Source organism: Rana temporaria, chromosome 7 (genome assembly GCF_905171775.1).
Source record: "Rana temporaria chromosome 7, aRanTem1.1, whole genome shotgun sequence".
Taxonomy (NCBI): domain Eukaryota; kingdom Metazoa; phylum Chordata; class Amphibia; order Anura; family Ranidae; genus Rana; species Rana temporaria.
This window is the reverse complement of record NC_053495.1, coordinates 88278744-88305778: the sequence shown is the minus strand read 5'-3', so window position 1 is coordinate 88305778 and position 27035 is coordinate 88278744. Positions and strand designations below refer to the sequence as shown.

At 41.3% G+C, this 27035-nt stretch overlaps 1 protein-coding gene across 1 annotated transcript in view; it reads left to right on the top strand.

Moving 5' to 3' along the window:
* Positions 1–26399, top strand: part of FAM234B (family with sequence similarity 234 member B) — a 167061-nt gene extending 140662 nt beyond the window's left edge. Inside the window, exons 12-14 of the mRNA XM_040359623.1 lie at positions 954–1077; positions 1216–1442; positions 25441–26399. Coding sequence (XP_040215557.1) covers positions 954–1077; positions 1216–1442; positions 25441–25449 — 360 coding nt within the window. The 3' untranslated portion in view covers positions 25450–26399. The remainder of the gene's footprint in view (positions 1–953; positions 1078–1215; positions 1443–25440) is intronic.
* Positions 26400–27035: the final 636 nt, after the last annotated feature.

Sequence of the window (27035 nt, the reverse complement as noted above, 5' to 3'; positions counted from 1 at the left end):
CAAGTTTCATGTTAATATCTTTAGCCGTTTGGACGTGATGCTGGAACATACATACATACATACATACATACATACATACATACATACATACATACATACATACATACATACATACACACACACACACACACACACATTGAGTTTTATATATATAATAGATTTAGATATTTCCTACTGGTAAGCGCCACTACACCCCCTTCTTTTCAACAAATATTGTTGCATCACATTTATTGGTGAATTTTTTATTTAGGAGACACTGGCTGAGCTGCCACACAAGTGGAATCCAGCGTGAAAGCTATTCTGTTGACTTGACTAGGAATATTTGCTGCAGTGAAGAACGACATGGATGTACGAGATATGTCCAGAGTACTTGAAGTTTTTTTGTCCAGGTGACAAAGGCAGGCATAAACCCCTGACAGGTGACTGATGTGATCTTATGTTGATCTGACACTGGATGTACTGTATTTCATTCAGTGCAACGGGTGCTACGGCATTGCTTTATGAGATCTGGTCTGTCTCTCTACAGTGTATTTTTATCTTATTTTGCGAATTTTATATAAAGTATTGGCAGTCAGTTTACTTGTATTGTGTAGATATAGTAGATCTGTACATCCTAGGTAAACTTCTCTTCAGTGCCTATACTGCCCTGTAAAGTCCCAAACAATCACACAGAATAGCATGCACCTTCATTTCCATTTGGCAGCATTTGGGCTTGATGACTGGGATTTTTAGAAAACAAAGGAATAGAGGCAGCAAAGGTAATCAGAGGGTGCCTAGGACCGGATGGAGATTTTCCTTTTTAATTCGACAGGCTTACTTTAAATGAAGAACAGCAAAACTGTTGTTTGCTTGTAACAGACATGTAAAAGCTTAATTTTCCAACCTTTTGTAGAAAAATTTGCTTGATTGCTATCGTGGGTAATGTCTGGATCCTGTTTTTTTTTTTATGACAGAAACAGGCGCTGGATACAAAATCGGAGGACCATTTGAACAGACATCTCTACTTACTCTACCCAACCTACCCTGGGGTTGTTCTAGAGCTTTTCAAAGTTACAGCAAGCATAGTTGCCACAAGTGGTAAGTTGGATAGTATTCTAGAACAGCAACTATTCTGAAATAAACATGTCACTTTTGTGCATTTAGCTGGTAATCTAACCATTTCAAACATTGAACTGCCCCTTATTTAGTTATTTTTTATTTATTTTTGTCTGTCAGGAGGCATCATAGAGCTTGAGAAGGATGTTGTTCTTGCTATAATGACGGCAGAAAAGGGACCGAACACAGACAAGTTGCCTCGAAATTTGACAGTCAGTAAATTAGGCATGAAATGGGCACTTTCTAACAGTCGAGCACTGTCACTAGGACATGTGAACATGAAACCCAAAGTAGAAGATGTTAAAAGAATACTCGCCAGGCTAAAGTTTAGTGCCGTACCTCAAAGGGTAAGTTTGTGATTCTGCATTAGTTAATCTCTTAATACACTTTTAAATCTGATAAACAGATCCTAGGAAAAGCATATGTTTTTATTAAATAGTCAAAGCGCACTAGGGAGAAAGCTACATGTTCTATGAAAGTATTAGTGTTGTGTTGAATGCCTGTATCATGATCTAAAATATGTATCGGCATGCTGTACAATAAATACAAGAACACAAGCTCACCCGTTTTGGACAGGGTCACATACATATTTTTTGTGCACTCTTTTTTTGTGCACTCTTTGTTGGCACAGCTTGGGGGTCACCACTTTTCCTAGCAATTCAAATGGCAAGAAATCTCACACTCCTGGCATTCTAGTCTGTCCATATGCTCTTCCACCTAAACGTTCAAAAACTTCAGGCTTGTGAGTAAAAGCATTCAACGAATTACTTATTCATTTTTATAGTTTACTATTCAAAAAAGGTAGAACGTTATGTTATAAATACGTACAGTAAAAATCTGTAACCAGTTATTAAAATAAATTGCTATGAAAAATGTTCTAAACCAAATATATCACTAGTCAAAGTGTGATAACAATTCTGGAACCAGGGGAGGGTTTGGAGAATAAGGCCTTTTGCGCACTGGAAAATGCAATTTTTTTTTTACTGATTTGAATTTAGAGTATTTGTTGTCTATGGAACAATGACAGCGATGAGTATAGAGTCGTTAAAAAAAATAAATAATAATAATAATTTTACATTTGAGTGCAGTGATTAATGCGCATACACGTTTGTGTCCCTAAGCTTGTTTACATGAGTATAAACGAGTATATTACAACACTGGCAATGAATAATTTTACTTTATGCACTTATATGCATGTTTATGCAAGTTCTTTATGGAACATTTTTTCTGGATCTTTCTATCAACAAGATCCTGAGTATAAGCATTAAAGTGGTGTTCCAGTCATTTTTAATGTTTATTAGAAGTCAGCAGCTACAAAAAGTGTAGCTGCTGGCTTTTAACCACTTCAGTACCTTAGGTGTTTTTCAGATTTGGTGTTTATAAGACTATAAAACTTTTTTTTGCTAGAAAATGACTTAAAACCCACAAACATTATATATATATATATATATATATATATATATATATATATAACACCCTAGAGAATAAAATGGCGATCATTGCCATACTTTTTGTCACACCATATTTGCGCAGCGGTCCTACAAGCGCACTTTTTTTGGAAAAAAATCACTTTTTTGAATTAAAAAATAAGACAGCAATAAATTTGGCCCAATTTTTTTATATATTGTGAAAGATAATGTTACGCCGAGTAAAATGATACCCAACATGTCACACATACAAATTGCGCCCACTCGTGGCATGGCGTCAAACTTTTACCCTTAAAAATCTCGATGGGCGACGTTTAAAAAAATCTATAGGTTGCATTTTTTGAGTTAGAGGAGGTCTGGGGCTATAATTATTGCTCTCGCTCTAACGATCGTGGCGATAACTCACTTGTGTGGCTTGAACACCGTTTTCATATGCAGGCGCTACTCACGTATGCGTTCGCTTCTGCGCGCGAGCTCGTCGGGACGCTTTAAAAAAACATTTTTTTTTTCTTATTTCTTATTTTTATTTATTTTATAATTTTTTACACTGAAAAAAAAAAATGATCACTTTTATTCCTATTACAAGGAATGTAAACATCCCTTGTAATAGAAAAAAGCATGACAGGTCCTCTTAAATATGTCAAATGACAAAAAAAAAAAAATATTTCTTTAAGACGCTGACGTTTTGACGTCACTTCCGCCCAGCAGAGCTATGGGGACGGGTGGGGGTGATTTTTCCCTCACTCGCATCCCCACACAGCAGCCGAGCGGACCCGATCGCCTCCACGGCTCCAGGTAAGCGGCGGAGGGCGATGGAGAGCGGCGGGAGGGGGGGCCCTCTCCCGCCGCCGATAAAGGCGATCTTGCGGCGAATCCGCCGCGGAGACCACCGTTATCTTTTACAGGACCGCTCACACTAAAGATGGATACCTCGGTTGTGGCAGCAGCTGCTGCCGTTACCGAGATATCCATCTTTAAAGTGTGGGCGCATATATGCGTATAGCGGTCTGGAAGTGGTTAATGAACATACACTCACCTGCTCCACGTTCCAGCGACGTGCCGGCCAGGGCTCCGCTCCTTTCCCCCCCTCTCCGGCTTCATTCTAAGTGTGGGCACCCGGTATATCGGCCAATATTTCGCTTTTTTAAAGATATTGGCATCGGCCGATTATTGTGTCAAACGGGCCGATTTTGAGGCATCAGAAGCGGTGCCGTTTTTTCCCCAGTGGAGGAAGTCTGCAGCTGCGGCCGCTGATTGGCTGTTACTGGCCGCACTGCATTCTGGGGTTTGTAGTGTAGAGGCGGGGCGCGCAGCAATTTAGGGGGACAAATGGCCAGGCAAGGGGACGGAACAGAGCCAAGCGCTCTGGTGGTGAGCACTGACGTTTATTAATGTTATGTGGGCACTGAGGAGCGCTATACTGTGGGCACTGAGGAGCGCTGTACTGGTGGGCACTGAGGAGGGCTGTACTGGTGGGCACTGAGGAGGGCTGTACTGGTGGGCACTGAGGAGGGCTGTACTGGTGGGCACTGAGGAGGGCTGTACTGGTGGGCACTGAGGAGGGCTGTACTGGTGGGCACTGAGGAGGGCTGTACTGGTGGGCACTGAGGAGGGCTGTACTGGTGGGCACTGAGGAGGGCTGTACTGGTGGGCACTGAGGAGGGCTGTACTGGTGGGCACTGAGGAGGGCTGTACTGGTGGGCACTGAGGAGGGCTGTACTGGTTGGCATTTGGTGAGGTGGCACTGGTGGGCACTGATAGGCTCTACTGGTGGGCACTGTGGGCTGCACTGGTGGGCACTAATGGACACTGATAGGCGGCACTAATGTTGCACTGGTGGGCACTAATGGACACTGATAGGCGGCACTAATGTTGCACTGGTGGGCACTAATGGATACTGATAGGCTGCACTGGTGGGCACTGACAGGCTGAACTGGTGGGCACTAATAGGCTGCACACCACCGCTCCACCCTAAACAATAACAACCTCCCTACCTCTTCACCCTAGATTTGCTAAAATTAAGAAGAAAAAAAAATCGGCCTAAAATATCGGCCGCAAAAATCAGCCTAAGATATCGGTCATGGGCCGGTCCGATTTCTAAATATCTGCATCGGCCAGAGAAAATCCCATATCGGTCGATCTCTAATCTGCTTTACAGCTGGGGACCCACTGCGCATGCGCGAGCGGCGCTGCGCCATCCGATTAGACAGGCGATCGCCTGGGACCTGTCGCGTGTCCCAGGCGATCGCCTACAAGGAGGGGCTGCCAAAAGGCGATATGACGTATAGCCTTGGCAGCCCCTCGGCGGAAGGAGGAAGTGGGACAGGAAGTCCCACTCCTCCTGAAGCCCCCACTCCCCCCCCCCAAAAAAAATTACATGCCAAATGTGGCCTGTAAGGGGCGAGGAGTGGATTAAGCGGAAGTTCCACTTTTGGGTGGAACTCTGCTTTAAGACATTTTTATGCCCGTGTGCAACTGGCCATGGACCTCTTGCATACAGACACCTAAAAACACCATGATTTTAAGCATTCAAGCATTTTTTTTAATATACTGATTTAAATGCAATGAGCTTGTACATACAGACGCATAAACTTGCGCTGCGTATAGTTCAGTAAAAAAAAAAGTCTGCATTGCTGGCCAGTATTTTACACACGTACGACACAACCCAAAAGAAGCTAAAAGAATATTTATGCACAATTTTATGCAGGACGTTTCTGCCACAAATCTGATGTTCATACATCAGTACCCTCATGCCGCATACACACCATCACTTTATGTGATGAAAAAAAACGACACTTTCTGTGAAGTAAAAAATGACGTTTTTGAAACTTCAATTTTCAAAGACGAAGTTGCCTACACACCATCGTTTTTCTCACAATGTTCTTGCAAAGTGAGGTTACGTTCCACCACGTTTTACCATTGAAGCTTGCTTCATAAGTAGCTTCTGGGCATGGGTGGATGAAAAAACGTCTTAGAAAACGACGTTTTTTGCTACACACGGTCAATTTCTGTGAAGTAAAAAGTGCACTTTTGAAAAACGACACATAAAATTGAAGCATGCTTCAATTTTTTTTGGTCGTTTTTTACAAGACCTAAAACGACGTTTTCCCCCACACACAGTCAATTAAAGTGACGTTTTTAAAAACGTCATTTTTTTTCATCACATAAAGTGATGGTGTGTACGCGGCATCAGAGTTCATCTATCATTTTGGTTGGATTCCAGAGATACAAAACATTTGGTTTGTTGGTGATATAATTATATACAGGGAAATGGGAAAGCCCACTTCCCTGCAAACAAAGATGATTGGAGGAGTTATTCATGTGATACGCTAACTTCTTTTACAAGGCTCAAACATCATCAGTCCTCAGGAAGGATGTGCTGGAAATGGAGAGTCCAGAGGAGGACAACACAACTAATAAAGGGACTGAAGGACCTTGGTTATGAGGAAAGGTTATAAGAACTGAACTTGTTCTCTCTGGAGAAGAGACACTTGAGAGTGGATATGATTTCAATCTACAAATATCATACTGGTGACCCCACAATAAGGATAAAACTTTTCAGCAAAAGGGAATTTAATAAGTCACACGGCCATTCACTAAAATTAGAAGAAAAACGGTTTAAACTTAAACTGCGTAGAGGGTTTTTTACTGTAAGAGCGGTTAGGATGTGGAATTCTCTTCCACAGGTGGTGGCTTCAGCGGGGGGGAACCAATAATGTAAAAAAAACTATTAGATAACCACCTGAAACGACCACAACATACAGGGATATACAATGTAATACTGACATAAAATCACACACACAGGTTGGACTTGATGGACTTTTTTCGACCTCACCTACTATGTAACTATGTATCATAGCTGCTTATGGGTACGTAATCCGAATAAATTGTTTGTGACATCATTTTTCATTTATAATAGATGAAACTAAAAGCTCTTTTGTTAATGGAAATTTCTTAAACCAGCTTATTATTGTATGATTAATGGCATGGATATAATGTCCATTAAAACCGTTAATGAATGTGCATGGTATTCTAACCACAAAAATCTTTTGCTCAGATTGCTTAGTTCTCATGCCGCATACACACAACCGTTTTTCATGACATGAAAAATGCCATTTTTTAAGATGGTCATTAAAAACGATCATGTGTAGGCTCCAGAGCTTTTTTCTCGACGTGAAAAATAGGCATTAAAAATTTAGAACATGCTCTAAATTTTCGCGTTATGTGTAGGCTTTAACGACGTGAAAAAAACGCGCATGCTCAGAAGCAAGTAAAACTAGCATTTGTAATTGAGATAGCACATTCGTCACGCTGTAACAGACTGAAAAGCACGAAGACTGAAAAGCGTGAATCGTCTCTCACCAAACTTTTACCAACACGAAATCGGCAAAAGCAGCCCAAAGGGTGACGCCATCTGAATTGAACTTCCCCTTTTATAGTGCTGTGATACGTGTTGTTCGTCACTGCGCTTTGCTCGAGCATTTTTTTTTCTCACGATCGTGTGTATGCAAGGCAGGCTTGACCAGAATCGCGTAGAGAAAAACTTCATTTTTTCTAGGACATTAAAAATGGTCATGTGTACGCGGCTTCAGTCTTCACTGAGCAAAGGGCCAGTGATTATCAGTCACCGACGCTGTGCTCTGCCCCTCCAGCGCTCATTTTTCGCTCCAGCGCTCGTTGTATATGTGTTTTTTTTATACAGCTTTGTTTTACACTATCTATTTAAATAATACCCAAATTAAGCTTTTAGTTGCCTTTTTCCATTTCTATATATTTCTATTTATTTATTTTGTGTACACCTCTGTGTATGTTTAATAGTCCTGAAGAAAAGGGAGTCTTTGTTCCCCCGAAACACATTGGCTTGCTAAACTTGTTGCAATTTCACATAAACTCCTTCAAACGCGCCTTCCAACTTATATTTACTAGACACCAGGCACATTCTACCTACTCTTCCTAGTTTTTTTTTTTTTTTTTTTATACAAAAACAAATTTAGACAGACAGTACAACTCTCCAGTGCACAGACAGAGGTTGATTCCTTCAAGGCATACATCATACACGAATAGAAACATGTCCCCTACTCCACCCACCAAGATCATTCTTCCCTCTCTTACAAATATACATGCCCTCCCACCTCGATACCAATAATACATCAGACAAGCCCTCATGATCCCACAATGGCAACCGCTTACAAACACCTCAGAAGTCTGGTCATAACAAGCTCCCTGGGACTCAAACCTGGCGTATCCAGCCACATCCCCCATATTCTCTCAAACCTGCCGGGACACCCTCTATGTTGATAGATGTGTTTTTCCATCACTAAAGCCTTTCCCACGTGTGTAATCCATGAGGAATGAGTTGGCAGAGAGGCAGACTTCCACCCCATAAGTATTAATTTCCTAGCTTGGAAACTCTTCCTAGTTTATGTGGAAACGACCATAAGTTCCATACCCAGAGGTAGCAGCCCAGGCCCCAGAAGGGCGATCCATCACCGGCTATCCATCACCATCTTTCAAGTTGAGCACAAATCATTGGAAGTGAAGTCTTCCTACTCACCCTTTTCATCACCTACCCACGACCAGTGCTATTTGAGTCAGTCCAGCGCAGTCTCCAACCCCAACAAGCTCTACTGAGAGAAGGCAACCTTCTTCAGTGGAGGTTTTTATTCTCTCTCTCGCTCTCTGATGATGATGATTTTTCTGTTAAAATTTCTGCTTCATCATAACCATTGAATCATAGCCTTTTTGTCTCCTACTGAAGCTTCTTACTCAGTTGACTTCACATCAGAGCCTTGAGAGACTATTCCTGAACACTACCAAATTAAAGAACCAGAGTCAGCCTGTAATGTGTTCAGTCATTCTTCCAGTCTTGTCTGGATCAACATCAGGCTTTAAGTACCAGATGAGAAAGGAGAAATCTCAGCCTGGGCCATTTTGGTTCAGAGACTCCTGGCTTCACCCTTTAGGTAGCCACCCTGGCTTATGTCAGATATGTCAGACTCAAAGCGGTACAATTGTTTTGCATAGAAATTTGGCGTTTTTATATTGTAGGCCTGTAATTCTTAGTATTAACACACCTAAATATGTCCAAACAAGAGTCTTGTAGACATCCCAGGTATGATAAAGTTTTAAACAAGAAATCATAAATTATAATATTATAAATAATTATAAAAAAATGATGAATTTCCCCACGATTCACTATCGCTAAATCAGCAAGTGTTCTAATTTACTATTGCTGTTTTCTAGTTTTTGACGTAAATGGACAATTTTTGGTTGCTATGGACAATTTCAAGTTTCAAGGCACAAAGAACGGTATATATAATATAAAACTGCATGCAGGACACTGGAGAAAGTACTAGGGAAAAAAGGGAGGTGAAATGATTTCATACAGTACACTGTAATCTTACAGATTAAATTACTGTATGTGTTATGCATTAAGCACTTTGAATTTGACGCCAGGCTCCGTCCCCGTGAGTTGTGACGCTCACAGGAAATGGAGCTCGTCACACAGAGGAATCGGGCGGCGGACACAGCCCGCGGACACATTGGGGAGACATCAAAGAATCCTGGGGACAAGGTATGTGACCTGCACCAGGATCCTGCAATGCAATCCCTAGTGTGGCTCAGGGTTACCACTAATGGTACTGAAATTTTGCCCCAAGCCACCAGGGAGGTTAAGGCCTTTTGTTCAGGGCGTTGCGCAAATATCTCTCCCTGTTCACTCTCCTATGTCATTGAGACCTTAATCTGGTCCTCTAAACTCTTCAGAAGACTTCCTTTTTACCTTTGTAATGATATTTCTGTGCCTGCATCACCCCTGCACAGAGGTTTCTTCATTTACTTATCCGGTGGAGCCCTTTTTAGTGTTAAACAAGGACAATGTTGTCTTAAAGCATATTTCCACTTTTGCGGTCCAGTTTGAGAAAACTCCACTATAAAAGTATATATGTTATGTGTTCTAATTTACACAGCCGGCCTAAAAAACTTTTTCTCCCAAGTGTCTTCCAGGACAGCCCATGAGACCTAGGGCTCCTCCTACCAGGACAGGAAACACGTTACCCCCACCAGATAAAAGGGCGGTCCTCCAGGCCCCATGTCAGTATTAGTGTTTCCTCCGGACGGAGGGCAACATGTTTTCTGAAACCTGGTCCCCTAGGTCTCACGAGCAGGGGCTCTAATGGCTGATTGGGGGTAATTTCAACTAACCTCTTCCTCGCCAGTAGCAGTATCTCCGCTGGGGAGGTGGGTAGAATCTGCTGTCCCTTGTTCTCTGTGCCTGGGGAGGGCCAGGACCGGTGTGATGTCGAGCCCATAGCGGTGGTCGCAGTGCAGCAGGTGGCCTCCTTTCCCTGCAGACAGCGAGGCTGGTTTGAGGAGGGGAATGAGGAGGCCGCGACGCTTGCAAGGGGCGGAGCTTCTGCGCTCCAAGCTGGCCCACAGGAAGATCCAATGAGGGTCACTTCCGGGTCACGTGACGTCATCATCGGGCACGGGAAACGCTGGTTCCTGTCTCTATAAAGGGCACGAACAGGGGACGCTGGCTTGCTGGTGATTTTTGGTGAAAACAGCAGAGGCTGTGGACAACCAGAGGGACAAATGGATTCTCCTGCAGCACCTTTACAGGCAGCAGATGCGGTCTCCAACACCAGCACCTCTCAGGTAAGCCTGGAGTGTTTGTTCTGCCACTCTCTTGCTATTCTGGTGAGTGTCTTTACCCCCCCGCTCCCAATCATGGGATTCTGGTGTTAGGGGACACATTTTCCTTCGTCCTGCACGTGGTGTGGTGGAGTGTTTTGTGGTTTGGGTTTTTATTTTGGGTCATTTGCTTTGTCTTACAGGCCAAGACCCAGGACAAATCCCAAGCGCAGCCACATAAAAGAAAATGTGCGGTTTGCGGAAACAAACTGAGCCCCACTTGGTGCAAAACAGTTTGCCGCACCTGTATAGATGGTTTAGTAAGGGATGACCCAGTAGCCTCCTGTCAAAAAATGCTGACTTCGGTCAGAGATGAGCTTACTTCTACTTTTAGCTCTTTTAAGGATCTAATTGACAAGTTTCAGGCTCCCCCACAGGGTACACCCTCAAATAGAAAAGCTTTAGTCGTTGGCGCTCCGCAGCAGAGTGTAGAGAGTGAAGACTCTGAGGCTGAAGCCAGATCTACCCGTTCTTCCCCAGAAGAATCAGGGTCAGATACAGGGCCCAGGGATAAAGAATCCTCTAGGGGCTCAAGGTTTAAGTTGTCTTTGGAAGACGTGGAAAACTTATTAAAAGCTATCTATACAACTCTTGAAATGGAGGAGGAGGTACAATTGTCTAAACATGACTGTAGAATTTGCTGTATTTTACAAGGCTATTTAATATAATCTAAACTAATAATCTCAAGAGATATTCACAGGTTCCCTCTATCTACTGCATAAATGCATTCATTGATCTACGCCTATTAAGACACACACATACGCACTGCTGCTGGTAAATGAACATCTGTGTTTATTCCCAAGGAAATAGGGATAGTCCGAAATCACACATTAACATTATAATATACATACATATACAAGAGAAATTCATAGCTACTTATCACATCTGTAAAATTGGCTGGTCAGCAGTGAGCCTAGAGCTCCCATGGCTAGTATCAAGAGGAGAGAGAAAGCGGGAGAAGGCCTTGGCATGGCCACATGTCTTAGACCTAAGATGGCCACCAGGTTTCCATGAAGCTTTTGGCCAGCCAAGATCTTCACTCACCTTGCATCCAAGAGAATAGAGAGCTCTGCCATCCAGCCCCACTCACTCAATACTCATTCAAAACCCCACCCATATGTGCCTATCCAATCAGCTGCACTTCCAAAACATCCTCTCCTCTAGGGGGGGGAGGTATTGCAGTTGATTATCACAAAACTCTTTGAAGCCTGTAGCACAGCAGTGCAAACTGCAGGGGGCCCACTTCCTCTGTAGCTTCACTTAAACCATGGGATCAAGTGTCATTCCATTGTAAACCCAGATCTCTTTAGCCCAGATTATTTTGACTGTACTCCAACATATGCCGCTTTGCGCCTGAAAGGCGCATATTACCCTTCTTCAGCCATGGCTCCCATCGAACAGTCCATGTGGTCCAAACAGTCCTCAACTGTTTCAATGTGTCGCGTTCTTCAAAATGCGCCTCAGAAACAGTTCCTATGGCACAGTCCATAACTAACTTCAACATGTGATTCCCAACCAGTACCTCTGGAACAGTCTTTCATTCTTCAACATGTGAAATAGCTCCTATGGAACAGTCCATAAATGTCTTAACGCAGGTGGCTTCCCAACCTGTTTTTCCGGACCAGTACCTATGGAACAGCCCTTAATGGTTTTACCTTATTGCGCCTCTCAACATAGGCTTCCGAACCAGCTCCCATGGAACAGTCCATAACAGTCCTAACGAGCTGTGCTTCTCAACACATGCCGCTTTGCTACTGGGTGACGCACCAACATCATTCTTCCGTGACAGCTCCCCTGTCACCATTCTGTATCTTCGTCTTCTTCTTTTTACCATCTTCAGGACAGCGTGCAGTACAGGCAAGGGGTGTCCATTCACTCACCATTCACCAGCACACACTCAGAGCAGCATATTAACCAGCTTTCAGATACAGAGTCTCAAGGAGGGCCTTTTCTTGCCCATCTTACTAGCCTAAAATACACAGTTATCACACTACTCCATGACATAAATAAACCCATTACCATAATATCTACATATATGCATGTGACCCATCAAATTACATATCCCGCTCCCAACCTTCTATATCTCTTTACTGTAATAACGGGTCGGGATTATGCAGGCTTGCTCACAGTGGTTTTACCTACCGCAACTTGGCCTGTCTGCGGTACCTCAGGGATCTAACTTGGCAGCAAAGTCCCTAATTTGTACGAAGAAACCCCACCGTCAATTCGTCCCTCAACTTGATAAGCAGGAGAGCTTTCTATAAGTTTTGAGTCTAACAACACATATAAATCTCAAACAATGACACCAAAACCCACACAATTCTATCCCTGTGACTGGATTCCAGTGACCATGTCCAGGGTATCCTGCACCTCTACATACCGTTGGGTTCCAGAAATACCCTTGTTACATGACTGACGTTACCTTGGTATCCTTTAGGACAAGGACGAACTTGTCTACGTCATAAATAATACCCAGGTGCTTCCTTCCCAGCAATGATCTCTCCATCCCGAACACAGAGTACTGTGTATCGACCTGGTATGCAGAGGACATCGTGGTCATGCTTTCGACAGAGGGAAATATAGACCTGCCCCCCCGCTTCTGCACTCTCTGACCACATGTGGGTCATTTAGCCACACATGCAACAAGATAGAATCCCCAGTCAGTAAGCCCATTGATGCCACACAATATACAGACCGAGTCTGCACTTCTGTACATGGCTCATACAGCACACCCTTTCACAATCTGAACCAGTACAGCCCATCCAGGCATTCGATTACCACTTTGGATTACTGTAAGAGACATGTTTTGCAAAGTCTTACTGAGCGGTGATGCTAACTCATCAGGCCACTGCCCCTCATAGAGAGACTGTACAATCAGCTTGATGGTGGTCGATAACTCCGCCTGCCGCTGCGTGCACGCCAGAGCCCCTGACATATCTATCCTATACCATCTCACACTGTTTATCAACCTCTCACCCTGGTTGACAAAATCTTGAGCCACTTTACACTGGGTCCCATTCCCCCCCAATATAGTGCTGAATACATCCCTCCTCCTCTTCTGGTTACTCCTCAGAGATAAGCGCCCTGAACCTCACTCTGTGTCCGCACATCTCTGAGAGCAAGCGACAAATATATTGCATATGATTCAGAGTAAATTCAGCACATATAGGGTACTAGGATTCTATCAACCACTGCGAGATGCTGAAGCACCATGTGATGACGGCATACTGTACCCTGGTAGCCAGAGTTTATTGCTGTCACTGGCATTACCCATGCAGGGTTTCAACCTCTCAGGTAAGACATCAATTAGGTGTATCTCCCACATGTCCAGTAACCGAGAGCTTCTCTATAGGATTGCTAAGATTGAGACACCGTCCCTACGAGGACGCTTTCACCCCATTAATGTATCACCTGGCACCCTCTAGTCTGGCCCACAGATACTGTATTATGCATAAGTGCCAGCCTCCTAGGTACCTGCACCATATTCAGTTATGTCAATACATCTAAACAACAAACAAAAACATTTCCTTTCCTAATAAACAAAAAACATATTTTGCAACTCTTGTTCTGAAGGATTGGATACGTTATACTCCTTCCCCAACCTCCAACCCACTGCATTTGTATTCAAGTCCGTTTGCATCCATACATGACAGGAGACACTTTGGCAAAACGTTTCACGCGTCTCGTTGTTGGGCAAAGTCTTTCAGATTCAGTATTAGTGCAAAAATTGTCCTTAAGAAAAAGAAACCTTATATTTCAAGTATTAATCTGAATCTTTTCTCTCCTGAACGTTTATCAGAACAAATTTTCAGTGTGGTATGGCACAGACGAACTGCCAACCAGATGAACATTCTTCATCTCTGTTCCAGAATCCTCTCCAATTTCGCTCCACCAAGATTCTGGAATTAAAGAACAAGGGCAGAATCAAATTCTTATCGCATAATATCTCATAACACAGTAATTTAGTGTTCCTGACTTCTGAATACATTATCAAAACAACCATGACTCCTCTCGGATGACCCCTTCTAAAATGGATCCCCATGGTACAAGCAAAAATCTAAAATAATAAAAAACTGAATGTGAACGTTGCTTCTCAAAAATTCAAAATTGTAAGCATTTAAAAAAAGACAATGCATTATCTGTACTTTAAGATCTATGCACTACTCCCCCTTTCAGGTGGATAAATCACAAAATATTGGAATTCTTTCCACCTGAATGAAACAAAAATAAAATAGATGAAACACTAGTAATAAACAAATGAAGAGAGAAAAAATAAATTGAGAGAATTTTTTTTTTTTTTTTTTTAATGAAAAATTAATAATAAAAAAAAATATGAAAATTAATAATGATAAAAAAAAATTAATAAAAAAAAATGAAAAATGAGAACAAAATTAGAAATGAAAATTAATAAAATAATAAAAAAAATTACAAAATGTATTAAAAAAAATTATGCTACAAATTATGGAAAAGAATTATATATATATATATTTTTTAAAAATCTGGCCATCAACACACAACAATACGGTAAGACAACCACCATCAAACAATGACAAACACTCAACTTTTAACTAAAGATATCCATGGACTTTCCTCCTGAGGAGAGTAAGCGCTCATTTCTATCTGGAAGAGAATTAGTTAATGGGAAAAACAAAAACAAAAACAAACATCTGTACTTCATCACAATCATTTGTAACCTCACTTGTAACTCTATCATCCATCAATGTCTGACTATCGTTAAAAAAAAAAAAATGTCATTGTTTGCAAACAATTACTAATTAATGAGCTCATGGTACCATGTGATCGATTATACATTTACAATAACCCAACCCCTTTTCTGTTAAATTTGCCCACTGTTGTTCTCACTTGTAGGATCTGCAAAAAAACAAACAGTATCCAAACCAGTTTAACGTCTTCCCTGGCTTCTAGAAAAAGCAACACAACGACAGTTATTATGCACAATTATCACAACAATCGACTTTTTAAGTCCCTCAAGCCTTTTGCCATTTTGTAATGCAGGGGGGAACAATTGCCATATTTTCCTATACTAAGCAGGCAGTATTGTGAAACTTTGCCATATTGCACAGGAAAAGTGGCAATGCCATCTGCATCCAATTACATACAAGCCAGAACGGTAGATTAGCCCAGGGGGCACCCATTGGAATGTTCATCCAGTCTTGTTGACTGTAATTAGGGCGTTGGCTGTCATTTATTATCTCCTCTTGAGAATTGTGTGCTCTGTCCTGGCTGCTACCTTCCATATCAGACTTTTGAGGTAGGCTGTTCTTACCCTGGGGGGGGGGGGGTTTATTGCAGATACCTGTATTTCTGGCACTTCCTGCTGCATGCCAGCAATCCCAAGGGCTCCACTCCATTTAGAATGTCTGAGCTCTCTATGCCTTCCTGTACCTCTGCTTTTTAGGGATAAATCTGCCTTTGACCCATATTCCCTATGACTGGACTCCTGACAGTAGTCTCGCAAGATATTAACAAAATTTTGGTAGGATCTAGCATTTCTCAGAGCCATTCTAGCAGGGTAGCTTACATAACATTTATTGGCCATTGAGTATATGAAACTTGCATCATCCTCCAATAAGTCAGGACAGTTGAACACTTTCTTATACAATGCAAGATACTCACTGCAGAATAATATCGGGTCATTTCCTCTCCTAAATTTCATTCGTTGCAAATCACTCATACCATTATCACGACTGTCTACAATACGTCGCAACTCTCTCCTCCGAACTTCTGCATCTGCTAAGTTATCATTAACCTGTGCCGACAACTTGCCTACCACAGGTCCTGGTAGCCATGCTTTCAGAAGAGAGCATGCATCCTCATTATTCAAGTGGAATTTAAGTACTAGAGCCTCAAATTTATTGGACAGGCTCATTGGTGATTCCAGACTGTTAAATTCACCCAGAACCTGGCATAACGTAAGTCTCTATTGGATTGTAATCACACTGTTATTCTGTTTTGCAGCCATAGGTGCAATATCTGACTGTGTTTCAGAACGGCTCTTTTCCTCAGTGACTGTGCAGATACTGGCCAATTCACATGAGCCCTTGTGCTCGTTGAGCGAAACAATATATTGCTCTTTAGTAAGAAGCTGGGAGTTTGCCTTTGCTAATTTCCTTTCTAAAGATATAACCACCTCTTCCATCTCTGACAACTTTATTTGCAATGATTCTAAAAGTTTGCTCTTCATCTGACCGTCCACTCTCTGCATCTGAAGCTGCTCTTCTAGACCCCTATTTATTGCCGACATGCTATCTGCTTTTGTCTGCAATTTCTCTATCTCATTACTGGATGTTGTTGCAATCTTTCGAAGTTGCTCACTGAATCTCCCTACATCTTCAGCAGCACGTCTACGGTCTGCTTCCGATTTCTCTCCCATTTCCTCCGACAGAACCTTTATTCTAATCAATGCTGCGATTTCATTAGCCAATCTCTCCTTTTCCACTTTCTTTATCTGTTTACCCACTAATCTGGCATTATGTTGCCGACACTGAGATAATAGTGCATTACACTGGCTCTTAAGAGGTTCGTCTGCACATGAATGATAACTCACAGAGGCATGCTTTTTAACATATGTATACACAAGTTCCATTTTGCAACTATACAATCCACACAATTCTTTTAGTACTAATGTTCTCACACTTAGCCACCTACACCCTGTAGACAAAACTATTTAACACATACCTTTAATTAAACTGCACTTTCCCCCCCACAAAAAAATGTATTCACCATTACATATGTTTTCTTGGCTCAGATCATTTGCATGTCAAAGACCTGGAAAGGGGGGTCATCTGTGCTGTCAGCAGTTGAGAAAACACACATCACCCACACCCACCATTCAATTAACTTGTGTCAAAGACAGAGAGGGGGGGGGGTTGCTCTTTAAACATGAGAAATGGTGTTCTATAGTTCAAACTTTAACACAACAGCGCTTTGGGCATGTTAATTCATCTAACACAACATGACAATCCCTGGATCTCACACACTTCCGCACAAACAAACGTACCTCTCACACTGCCCCACGTAATGAGCCAAACTCAATTCTATTAGCTATTACAACTCATGAATAAAAAAAAAAAAAAAAAACTGAACTAGCCTTTACTATTCTCATTCATTACCACTTTTACCCGATGTCATTCAAAACAATTAAACCCTTTTGCATACATAGGAAAGACTCATCACACATACCGTCCTTCTATCAGCTGCCTTGTATTTTTGAGCACTTCTGTCCTGTAGGTTCTATGTGGCTTTTAGGGTTACCACATTCCCGTTGTTGGGTGCCAATTGTAGAATTTGCTGTATTTTACAAGGCTATTTAATATAATCTAAACTAATAATCTCAAGAGATATTCACAGGTTCCCTCTATCTACTGCATAAATGCATTCATTGATCTACGCCTATTAAGACACACACATACGCACTGCTGCTGGTAAATGAACATCTGTGTTTATTCCCAAGGAAATAGGGATAGTCCGAAATCACACATTAACATTATAATATACATACATATACAAGAGAAATTCATAGCTACTTATCACATCTGTAAAATTAGCTGGTCAGCAGTGAGCCTAGAGCTCCCATGGCTAGTATCAAGAGGAGAGAGAAAGCGGGAGAAGGCCTTGGCATGGCCACCAGGTTTCCATGAAGCTTTTGGCCAGCCAAGATCTTCACTCACCTTGCATGCAAGAGAATAGAGAGCTCTGCCATCCAGCCCCACTCACTCAATACTCATTCAAAACCCCACCCATATGTGCCTATCCAATCAGCTGCACTTCCAAAACATCCTCTCCTCTAGGGGGGGGAGGTATTGCAGTTGATTATCACAAAACTCTTTGAAGCCTGTAGCACAGCAGTGCAAACTGCAGGGGGCCCACTTCCTCTGTAGCTTCACTTAAACCATGGGATCAAGTGTCATTCCATTGTAAACCCAGATCTCTTTAGCCCAGATTATTTTGACTGTACTCCAACAATGACCTTATGTACAAAGGTTTGCACAAAAAGAAATCTAAAGTCTTTCCAGTGCACAGTTCACTCCTTGATGCTATCAAGCTGGAATTGGGAGAATCCATAGAGAAAACCTTTCTTTTCTGGTAACCTAAAAAGAAGGTTTCCATTTCATGAGGATGCAGCGCAGCCATGGAACAAAAATCCAAAGTTTGACGCACCTCTTTCAAAGTTTTCAAAAAATTCGGACCTTCCGTTTGATATAGGCACGCTTAAGGACCCAATGGACAAGAAAGGAGATATCCTTCTCCACAGAGCCTGGGATTCAGCTATTGGGAATCTTAAAAACGGCTCTGGCCTCTACTTGTGTAGCCAGAAACGTGGAAGAATGGCTAACACAAATACAAATTCATCTGTTGGCAGGTGCCTCTAGGGAGGAGATTCTAAAATCTTTTCCTCTCCTTTAATGCTGTGGGGTTTTTAGCTGATTCTTCCGCAAAGTCGGTAAGAATGACAGCCAGAACTTTAGCTTTAGTGAACTCAGCCCGAAGAAGCCTTTGGCTTAAAACCTGGTCAGGTGATGCAGCCTCTAAATTGCGCCTATGTGGGCTTCCCCTAACAGGGGATCATCTTTTTGGCCCAGGTTTGCAGGAGGCACTGGAACGTACGGCCGATAGAAAAAATGCCTTTCCAGAAAACAAGAAAAAGCAGACAGGCAGAAAAAAAATTGAGGCCAAAACAGGCAGCAAGGTCCTAGAGAAAAGGACAATAGGCCCAAGAAACATTGGACTGGGCACAAGGACAGAGGTAGAGGGGGTGTTTTATTTAACACACCTCAACAGCCCGCCAAGCCACAGTGACCAGCATCTTCCAGTGGGAGGAAGATTGAGGGCCTTTCTCCCATAGTGGGCAGCAGTCACCTCAAGTCCCTTCATCCTGGATCTAGTAGCAAACGGGTACAGGCTGGAATTCTCCTGCCAACCACCAGAGCGACTATTGATCACCTCCCCTCCCAAAGATTGGGAAAAAGCGAGGGCTCTGGGTCTCCAAATAGGAGACTTGCTAGATCAGAAATTCCTGATTCCTGTTCCCCGCTCAGATCAGAGCAAAGGGTTTTATTCCCATATTTTTGTTATCAGAAAGCCGTCAGGAAAGTATCGGCTTATTCTGAATCTTCAGTCTCTAAACCGATCGATCAGGTACAAGCACTTCCGTATGGAGACAGTGTTCACAATCAAAAGCCTGCTTTACCCAAACTGCTTCATGGCCACTTTGGATTTAAGGGATGCTTATCTGCATGTCCCGATCCATCCAGCATTCCAAAGATTCTTGAGAATAGCAGTCAAAATGGGAACCGAAATTTGTCACTTTCAGTTTCAAGCCCTCCCCTTCGGTCTGTCCTCAGCCCCACACATTTTCATAAAAGTGTTGGGAGGCGCTGGCTCCGCTAAGGTTAAAGGCGATAACTATCATCCCTTACCTGGACGACCTCCTAATAGTGGCAGAGTCTTACCAAAAGCTGCTAGCAGATCGTCAGACTGTGCAGGACTTCCTTCAATCACTAGGCTGGTTAATAAACAGAGAGAAGTGCCCCTTAAATCCGGCCCAGAAGGTGAAGTATCTGGGCTACAATTTTTGCTCAGTAGACCAACAAAGTCTCAAAGATGGTGCAAGCAGTTTTAGCCTTACAGACCAATCAGTTGGTCTCACTGAGAGAAGTGTCAAGGACAGTAGGTCTGATGACCTTGTGTTTCCCTGCAGTACCATGGGCAAGATTCCATCAAAGACCATTGCAGTTGTTTCTCCTGAAAAACTGGAATGGAGACACAAGGTTTTTGGAGTCAAGTGTTTTGTTACCTACCAAGGTAAAAAGAAGCTTGTGGTAGTGGAGGACAAATCTTTACCTAACAATAGGCCTGCCATTATCCATTCCTGTATCCCAGAGGATCACGACGGACGCAATTTCCTGGGGATGGGGAGCCCACCACAGCGACAAAGTCACACAGGGAAAATGGTCCTTGAGGGAAGCAAAAGCCTTATCGAACCAGAGAGAGCTTCTAGCGGTTCAGAGAGCCCTGCAGGTTTTTCAGTCGGAAATCAGGGGTCACAATCTCCAGATCTTATCCGACAACATAGCGACGGTTGCATACCTCAACAAACAGGGAGGCATGAGGAGTCGGATTCTTCAATTGATTGCCCAGGAAATTTTGTCATGGGCAGAAGAGAATCTAGCCTCAATTACAGCAGTGCACCTGAAGGGGACGCAAAACTGTCTGACAGACTATCTCAGTCGCCACAAGGTGGAGCAAGACAATTGGTCGCTTCATCCAGAGGTATTTGCGGAGATAACTAACAAAAGGGGTTGTCCCGAAGCAGATCTGTTTGCAAACCAGGACAACCACAAGACAGGAGTTATTTTCTCTGAACCCAGCAGATCAATCATTGGGGATCGATGCTCTGGCCAATCCGTGGCCATTCGACCTCTGTTACGCTTTCCCGCAAATCAGACTTATTCCGGAAGTGCTCCGGAAGTTTCTCCTAGAAAAAAACACTTTTTTCTGATCGCCCCCTTTTGGCCCAAGAGGCCATGGTTTTCCCTGCTACAAACTCTGGTCTCGGAGACTCCACTGAGGCTTCAGAAGAGAGAGGACTTGCTATCGCAGGGTCCAGTATCACACCCACAGGTGGTTTCCCTAAACTTGACGGCTTGGTATCTGAAGAAAAGATACTGAGGGCTCAGGTGTTTTCTGACAAAGTAATCGAGACTCTGGTGAATTGCAGAAAATCATTTACTAGAGCCATATATTCCAAAGTTTGGAAAAAGTTTAATTCATGGTTGTCTGAAAACCAAAGATCAACGCATGATGTTCCTTCTATTTTGGAATTTTTTCAAGAGGGTGTCGAAAAGGGTCACTAAAGGAAAAAAATGTTTTGCCTAAAGTTAATATTTGCAAGTGAATGGATGAGGCATAGAAAGTCAAATCAAGAGACACCACATCCCGTAACAATTAAAGGAGGATTAAATGAGGGGATCGGGTAACAAACCCTGGGACTTTAAACGGTGTCAAGGTATAAATGGATCAGAGAGTAATAATATAGATAAAAATATAATTTATTAGAAAATACAATATATCAAAAAATTGAAACCTGACAATAATGATCCTTGTAGTCATATAGCGGCTTGGATGGAACAAGCAACGTCCAGACCTGTTAGGAAGTGCCCGACATGTTTCGCTATAAGCTTCATCAGGAGCATATAAACAGGGAAGGCTACAAGGAGTAAACAAAGAAAACATAAATATTATACAATATAAGTCATTGGCGTGTCAGCAACATTACAGTGACAAGCATTTAGAAAGTCTAAACAATAAATAGTGATGGTCAATCACAAAAGTAAAAATAAGGGGAAAGAACAGTTAGATAATGTCAAATATCCATGAATACTACATAGATCACAGAAAACATGTATAGACAAAAGTGATCAAAAGCAGACTTACCAAGCAAGATCAGGGATCATCAAATCATAAACAGAATATATATTAAAACTATGCATATACAGCCATAGTTCATAGCCAAATTAAGCCTGTAGATATATAGCCACACTGGAACCAGTCCATACATGGATTATCAAATAAATGCTGCAGTAAAAAAGGAGAAGATGAATAAAATTAAATATATGTGAGGTATATAGGGTATATACAACATGTATATCCATAACCTCATAGACATATGCATGTATATACACGCAGGAGGATTTATACAATAACCCTGTACTTGCAGGGTAATTCAAAAAATACAAAAAATACCTATTTGGGTTGATAGGGTCCGGTAATGAGACTGGCAACGATATATAGATGGATCCAGCGCATAAGTGGTTGACAACCAATGAAAATTAGCAGGAAGAAATCCCCAATGTAAAAGGCTGGTAATATAGAAAAATATATATATAAAAGTAAAGATTTAGTAAAAAGGATCAATTACTTTTTACTAAATCTTCACTTTTATATATATACTTTTCTATATTACCAGCCTTTTACATTGGGGATTTCTTCCTGCTAATTTTCATTGGTTGTTAACCATTTATGCGCTGGATCCATCTATATATCGTTGCCAGTCTCATTACCGGACCCTATCAACCCAAATAGGTATTTTTTGTATTTTTTGAATTACCCTGCAACTACAGGGTTATTGTATAAATCCTCCTGCGTGTATATACATGCATATGTCTATGAGGTTATGGATATACATGTTGTATATACCCTATATACCTCACATATATTTAATTTTATTCATCTTCTCCTTTTTTACTGCAGCATTTATCTGATAATCCATGTATGGACTGGTTCCAGTGTGGCTATATATCTACAGGCTCAATTTGGCTATGAACTATGGCTGTATATGCATAGTTTTAATATATATTCTGTTTATGATTTGATGATCCCTGATCTTGCTTGGTAAGTCTGCTTTTGATCACTTTTGTCTATACATGTTTTCTGTGATCTATGTAGTATTCATGGATATTTGACATTATCTAACTGTTCTTTCCCCTTATTTTTACTTTTGTGATTGATCATCACTATTTATTGTTTAGACTTTCTAAATGCTTGTAATGTTGCTGACGCGCCAATGACTTATATTGTATAATATTTATGTTTTCTTTGTTTACTCCTTGTAGCCTTCCCTGTTTATATGCTCCTGATGAAGCTTATAGCGAAACATGTCGGGCACTTCCTAACAGGTCTGGGCGTTGCTTGTTCCATCCAAGCCGCTATATGACTACAAGGATCATTATTGTCATGTTTCAATTTTTTGATATATTGTATTTTCTAATAAATTATATTTTTATCTATATTATTACTCTCTGATCCATTTATACCTTGACACCGTTTAAAGTCCCAGGGTTTGTTACCCGATCCCCTCATTTAATCCTCCTTTAATGGTTGCAAGGTAGACAGACAGAATAGTGTAATGATTCTGTTAAAAAAATGAGTAAATACCTATTAAATTCCTTCATCTATATCACCTCTGGCATTCTAGTTTCTGTTCTCTCATTCACTTCCTGGTTTGCAGTGTTTGTTCATGTAAGAACTACATTTCCCAGTATAAATTGCGGCACGCCCAGTAATTTACACCTCCTTGAAGTCTCTAACACGTAGAGAGCGTCCTGCCACACAGATGTAGTTCCCAGGAGGGGGCGAGCATGTTACTGACCACCGCAGTAAAGCCTCCCATCACGGTGGTCGGTAAAATCAGACAAGCAGGAAGTGAACAGAACAGAGAAGAAATAGAGCAACTTCTGAGCAAAAACAAACAATGAGGAAGTAAAAAGAAGAATGTCTGCAGGTAAAGGATGCTTATTTTGAAAACATTTTTTCTCCTTTACAACCCCTTTAAAAGGTACAGGCGGCAGCTATCAGTGTTTTCCTCCAGTTTTCTCTTTTGGAAAATCCCAGGGTAGCTAGATTCTTTAAATCCATTTCTAGGGCCAGGCCAGTAGTGGTGAGAAGTTGTCCAACCTGGGACCTGTCCCTGGTACTTCAAACTCTGGTAGAGTTTCCTTTTGAGCCCCTAGAGGATATTTCTATTAAGTTACTTACTTTTAATAACAATTTTTTTGGTAGCAATTACCTCAGCTCGTAGAGTAAGCGAGTTACAGGCTTCATCAGTGAGGGAGCCATTTCTCACGATTTTTTGAGGATCGAGTGGTTTTAAAAATGGATCCAGGTTTTTTACCTAAGGTGGCCAGTACATTCCACAGATCGCAGGACATTGTACTGCCATCCTTTTTGTAGTCCGCCACAGGGCGACCATGAAAGAAAGAAAGTTTCGTTTTTTAGATGTGAGAAGAATCCTTCTCGTCTATCTGGAGGTCACCAAGACCTTTAGGAAAACAGACGCTTTATTTGTCCTTTTTTCAGGTACGCACAGGGGTAAGAGTACATCTAAAGCCACATTGGCTAGTTTGATAAAGCAAGCCATCTCGGAAGCTTACAAAATTAGAGAAGTTCCTCCACCTTTTGTCACTGCGCATTCAACAAGAGCCTTGTCTGCGTCTTGGGCTGAGAGGGCTGGTGCCTCACCGGAACAAATTTGCAAGGCTGCCACATTGTCCAGTTATTCGATCTTAATTAAACATTATCGCCTGGATCTCCTATCAGCTCAGGAGCAGGCGTTTGGTCGAAAGGTCCTTCAGGCAGTTGTCCCACCCTAGACTGGTAAGTTCTGGCTTATCGTCTCATGGGCTGTCCTGGAAGACGCTTGGGAGAAAAGCTGAGTTAGACTTACCGGTAACTCCTTTTCTGAGAGTCTTCCAGGACAGCCGGATTCCCACCCGGTTTTGTATGGAAGTTATGTGTATTATGCATACGTTTTTCAGGGAAGTACTACGATTCTCGAGAAGACTGACATGGGGCCTGAAGGACCGCCCTTTTATCTGGTGGGAGTAACGTGTTTCCTGTCCTGGTAAGAGGAGCCCTAGGTCTCATGGGCTGTCCTGGAAGACTCTCAGAAAAGGAGTTACCGGTAAGTCTAATTCAGCTTTTCATCTCCAAATATGGAAAGGTTTCTTCACAGTAAGAGCTGTGAAAATGTAGAATAGACTCTCTCCAGAGGTGGTTCCGGCCAGCTCAGTAGATTGCTTTAAGAAAGGCCTGCATACTTTCCTAAATGTACATAATATAACTGGTAAAGTTGATCCAGGAAAAATCTGATTGCCTCTCAGGGGATCAGGAAGGTTTTTTTTTTCCCCTGCTGTACAAATTGAAGCATGCTCTGCTTTTTTTATTTTTTTGCCTTCCTCAGGATAAACTGTGGGTACAGGGGTTGTATAATTTTTCTTTTTATTGGTTGAACAAGATCGACTTCTGTCTTTTTTTTTTTTTTTTTTAACCTGACTATATAACCACTAAACAAGCTTAAAGCAAGATAAACATTGGAGGAATGTATAAGACAATATAATTGCTTAAGTATTTATAAAGTGCAAACATTTTACATGTGGTTATAAAGAATACAAGTTCACCTATTTTAGCAGAAAAGTGTAATCTTTACATTTTATTTTAAGGAAACCTATAGCGACTGCAATGTATAGATTACTGTTGCTAAATTCCTTCTGAAATGGCTAGTTAACTAACTTTCTCTGGCATAAATGTTTTTGTCTACTACCATTTTTCTAATTGTGCAGTATAACATACTTAAATTCATCTTGGTAATATTGTAAATGTGTTTATTTTTGTTTTATGCTTTTTTTTTTTTCTTTTTTTTTTGCAGCTTTTGTAATTTTGAAGGAGCAAGACAATCAAGAGTAGAAAAAAAACTATTTTCTGAATGGCAGTCAACATGTTTCCCTACTTCATGTCATATGTAAAGTCATAGAATCAGCTTTATTCTCTTAGAAAATATCTCAAAACTCACAATGAGGGGGGTGATTGTAATACTGTCTAATTTTATGTTGTCTTGTATACTATCACCATCTTACCGAGCATTGTTCTAGCCATTTGAATGTGGCAACAAATTGCAAAACTTTGTACTGAAAATACCAAACTCCTCCTTAATGATAGTAAGGTTGTTGGGGTAATCTTTTATTACTTGGTACTATGACACCAGTGTTGACATCATTGGGGGCTTATTTAGTAAGCCAGAAAGAAATGTGAAAGTTTAGTAACGATTGTAATTCTCTGAGCTATCTCTATTCAAGTGAAAGCTGGAGAGGTTACTGTATATGGCAGACTTATGATGTTCTTTATGCTGCTTTGTAGAAAACTTTTTACTTTTACTATAAACTGTGAATACTGAATAGTAAATTTTAACTGCAGTTTTGTTAAAATGTTACCATGATATGCATGTTTAGCACAATTGTCATAAATTGGAAAAAGTAGACCATGGATCAGGGTGTTAATGTTGGAAAAGCTATAGCCTTTACTAGTATACGTGTCCTACATGTCTTGCTCAGGCTTCAAAAGAAGGAAAAGTGTGATGCCAAACAGCTGAACTGCATTTTTTGTTTAGTATGTAAGACAGGTCAAATGTCAGTGTTTATTAAAATATTTCATAAGCTTGAAAAAAAGTAACCAGAACACTTATGTGAGTACATAAACTTTAATATATGTACATTTATGAACACATGTTTATGCAAAATACTGTGTGGAAAGCACTGCCTGGAAAAGTTGCATCATTTGTTCTATCTTGATACTAAAGAGCTGATCCCAACTCAGTCAGGCACAAAGCCAGTGGCTTGTAGTATGTGAATTCTTTCCTTTCTCTAATATTATTATATGTCCAGACATGTGGCAATTTAGATATCATCTACATGTAATGGTTAAATGATGGGGTATCTGAATACATACACTGTACACATTGTTAATCCATAAGCTGTGCCCCAGCCACATAATGCACCTTAACTTTTGGTGGTATTTGATCACCGCTGCGTTTTTTTTATTTTTTTGTGCTATAAACAAAAAAAGCGACAATTTTGAAAAACAATATTTTTTACTTTCTGCTATAAAACACATCCAATAAAAAATCGAATTTCTTCATCAATTTAGGCCAGTATGTATTCTGCTACATATTTTTTATTATCCCAATAAGCATATAATGATTGGTTTGCGCAAAAGTTCTGTCTACAAACTACGGGATATTTTTATGGCATTTTTATTTATATATTTATTTTTTTACTATTAATGGCGGCAATCAACGATTGCAGCTGACAAATTGGACACCTAACTGACACTTATGACACTTTTTTGGGGGCCAGTGACATTATTACAGTGGTCAGTGCTAAAAATATGCACTATTGTACTGTTGACACTGGCAGGGAAGGAGTTAACATCAGGGGTGATCAAAAGGTTAAATGTGTCCCTAGGGGG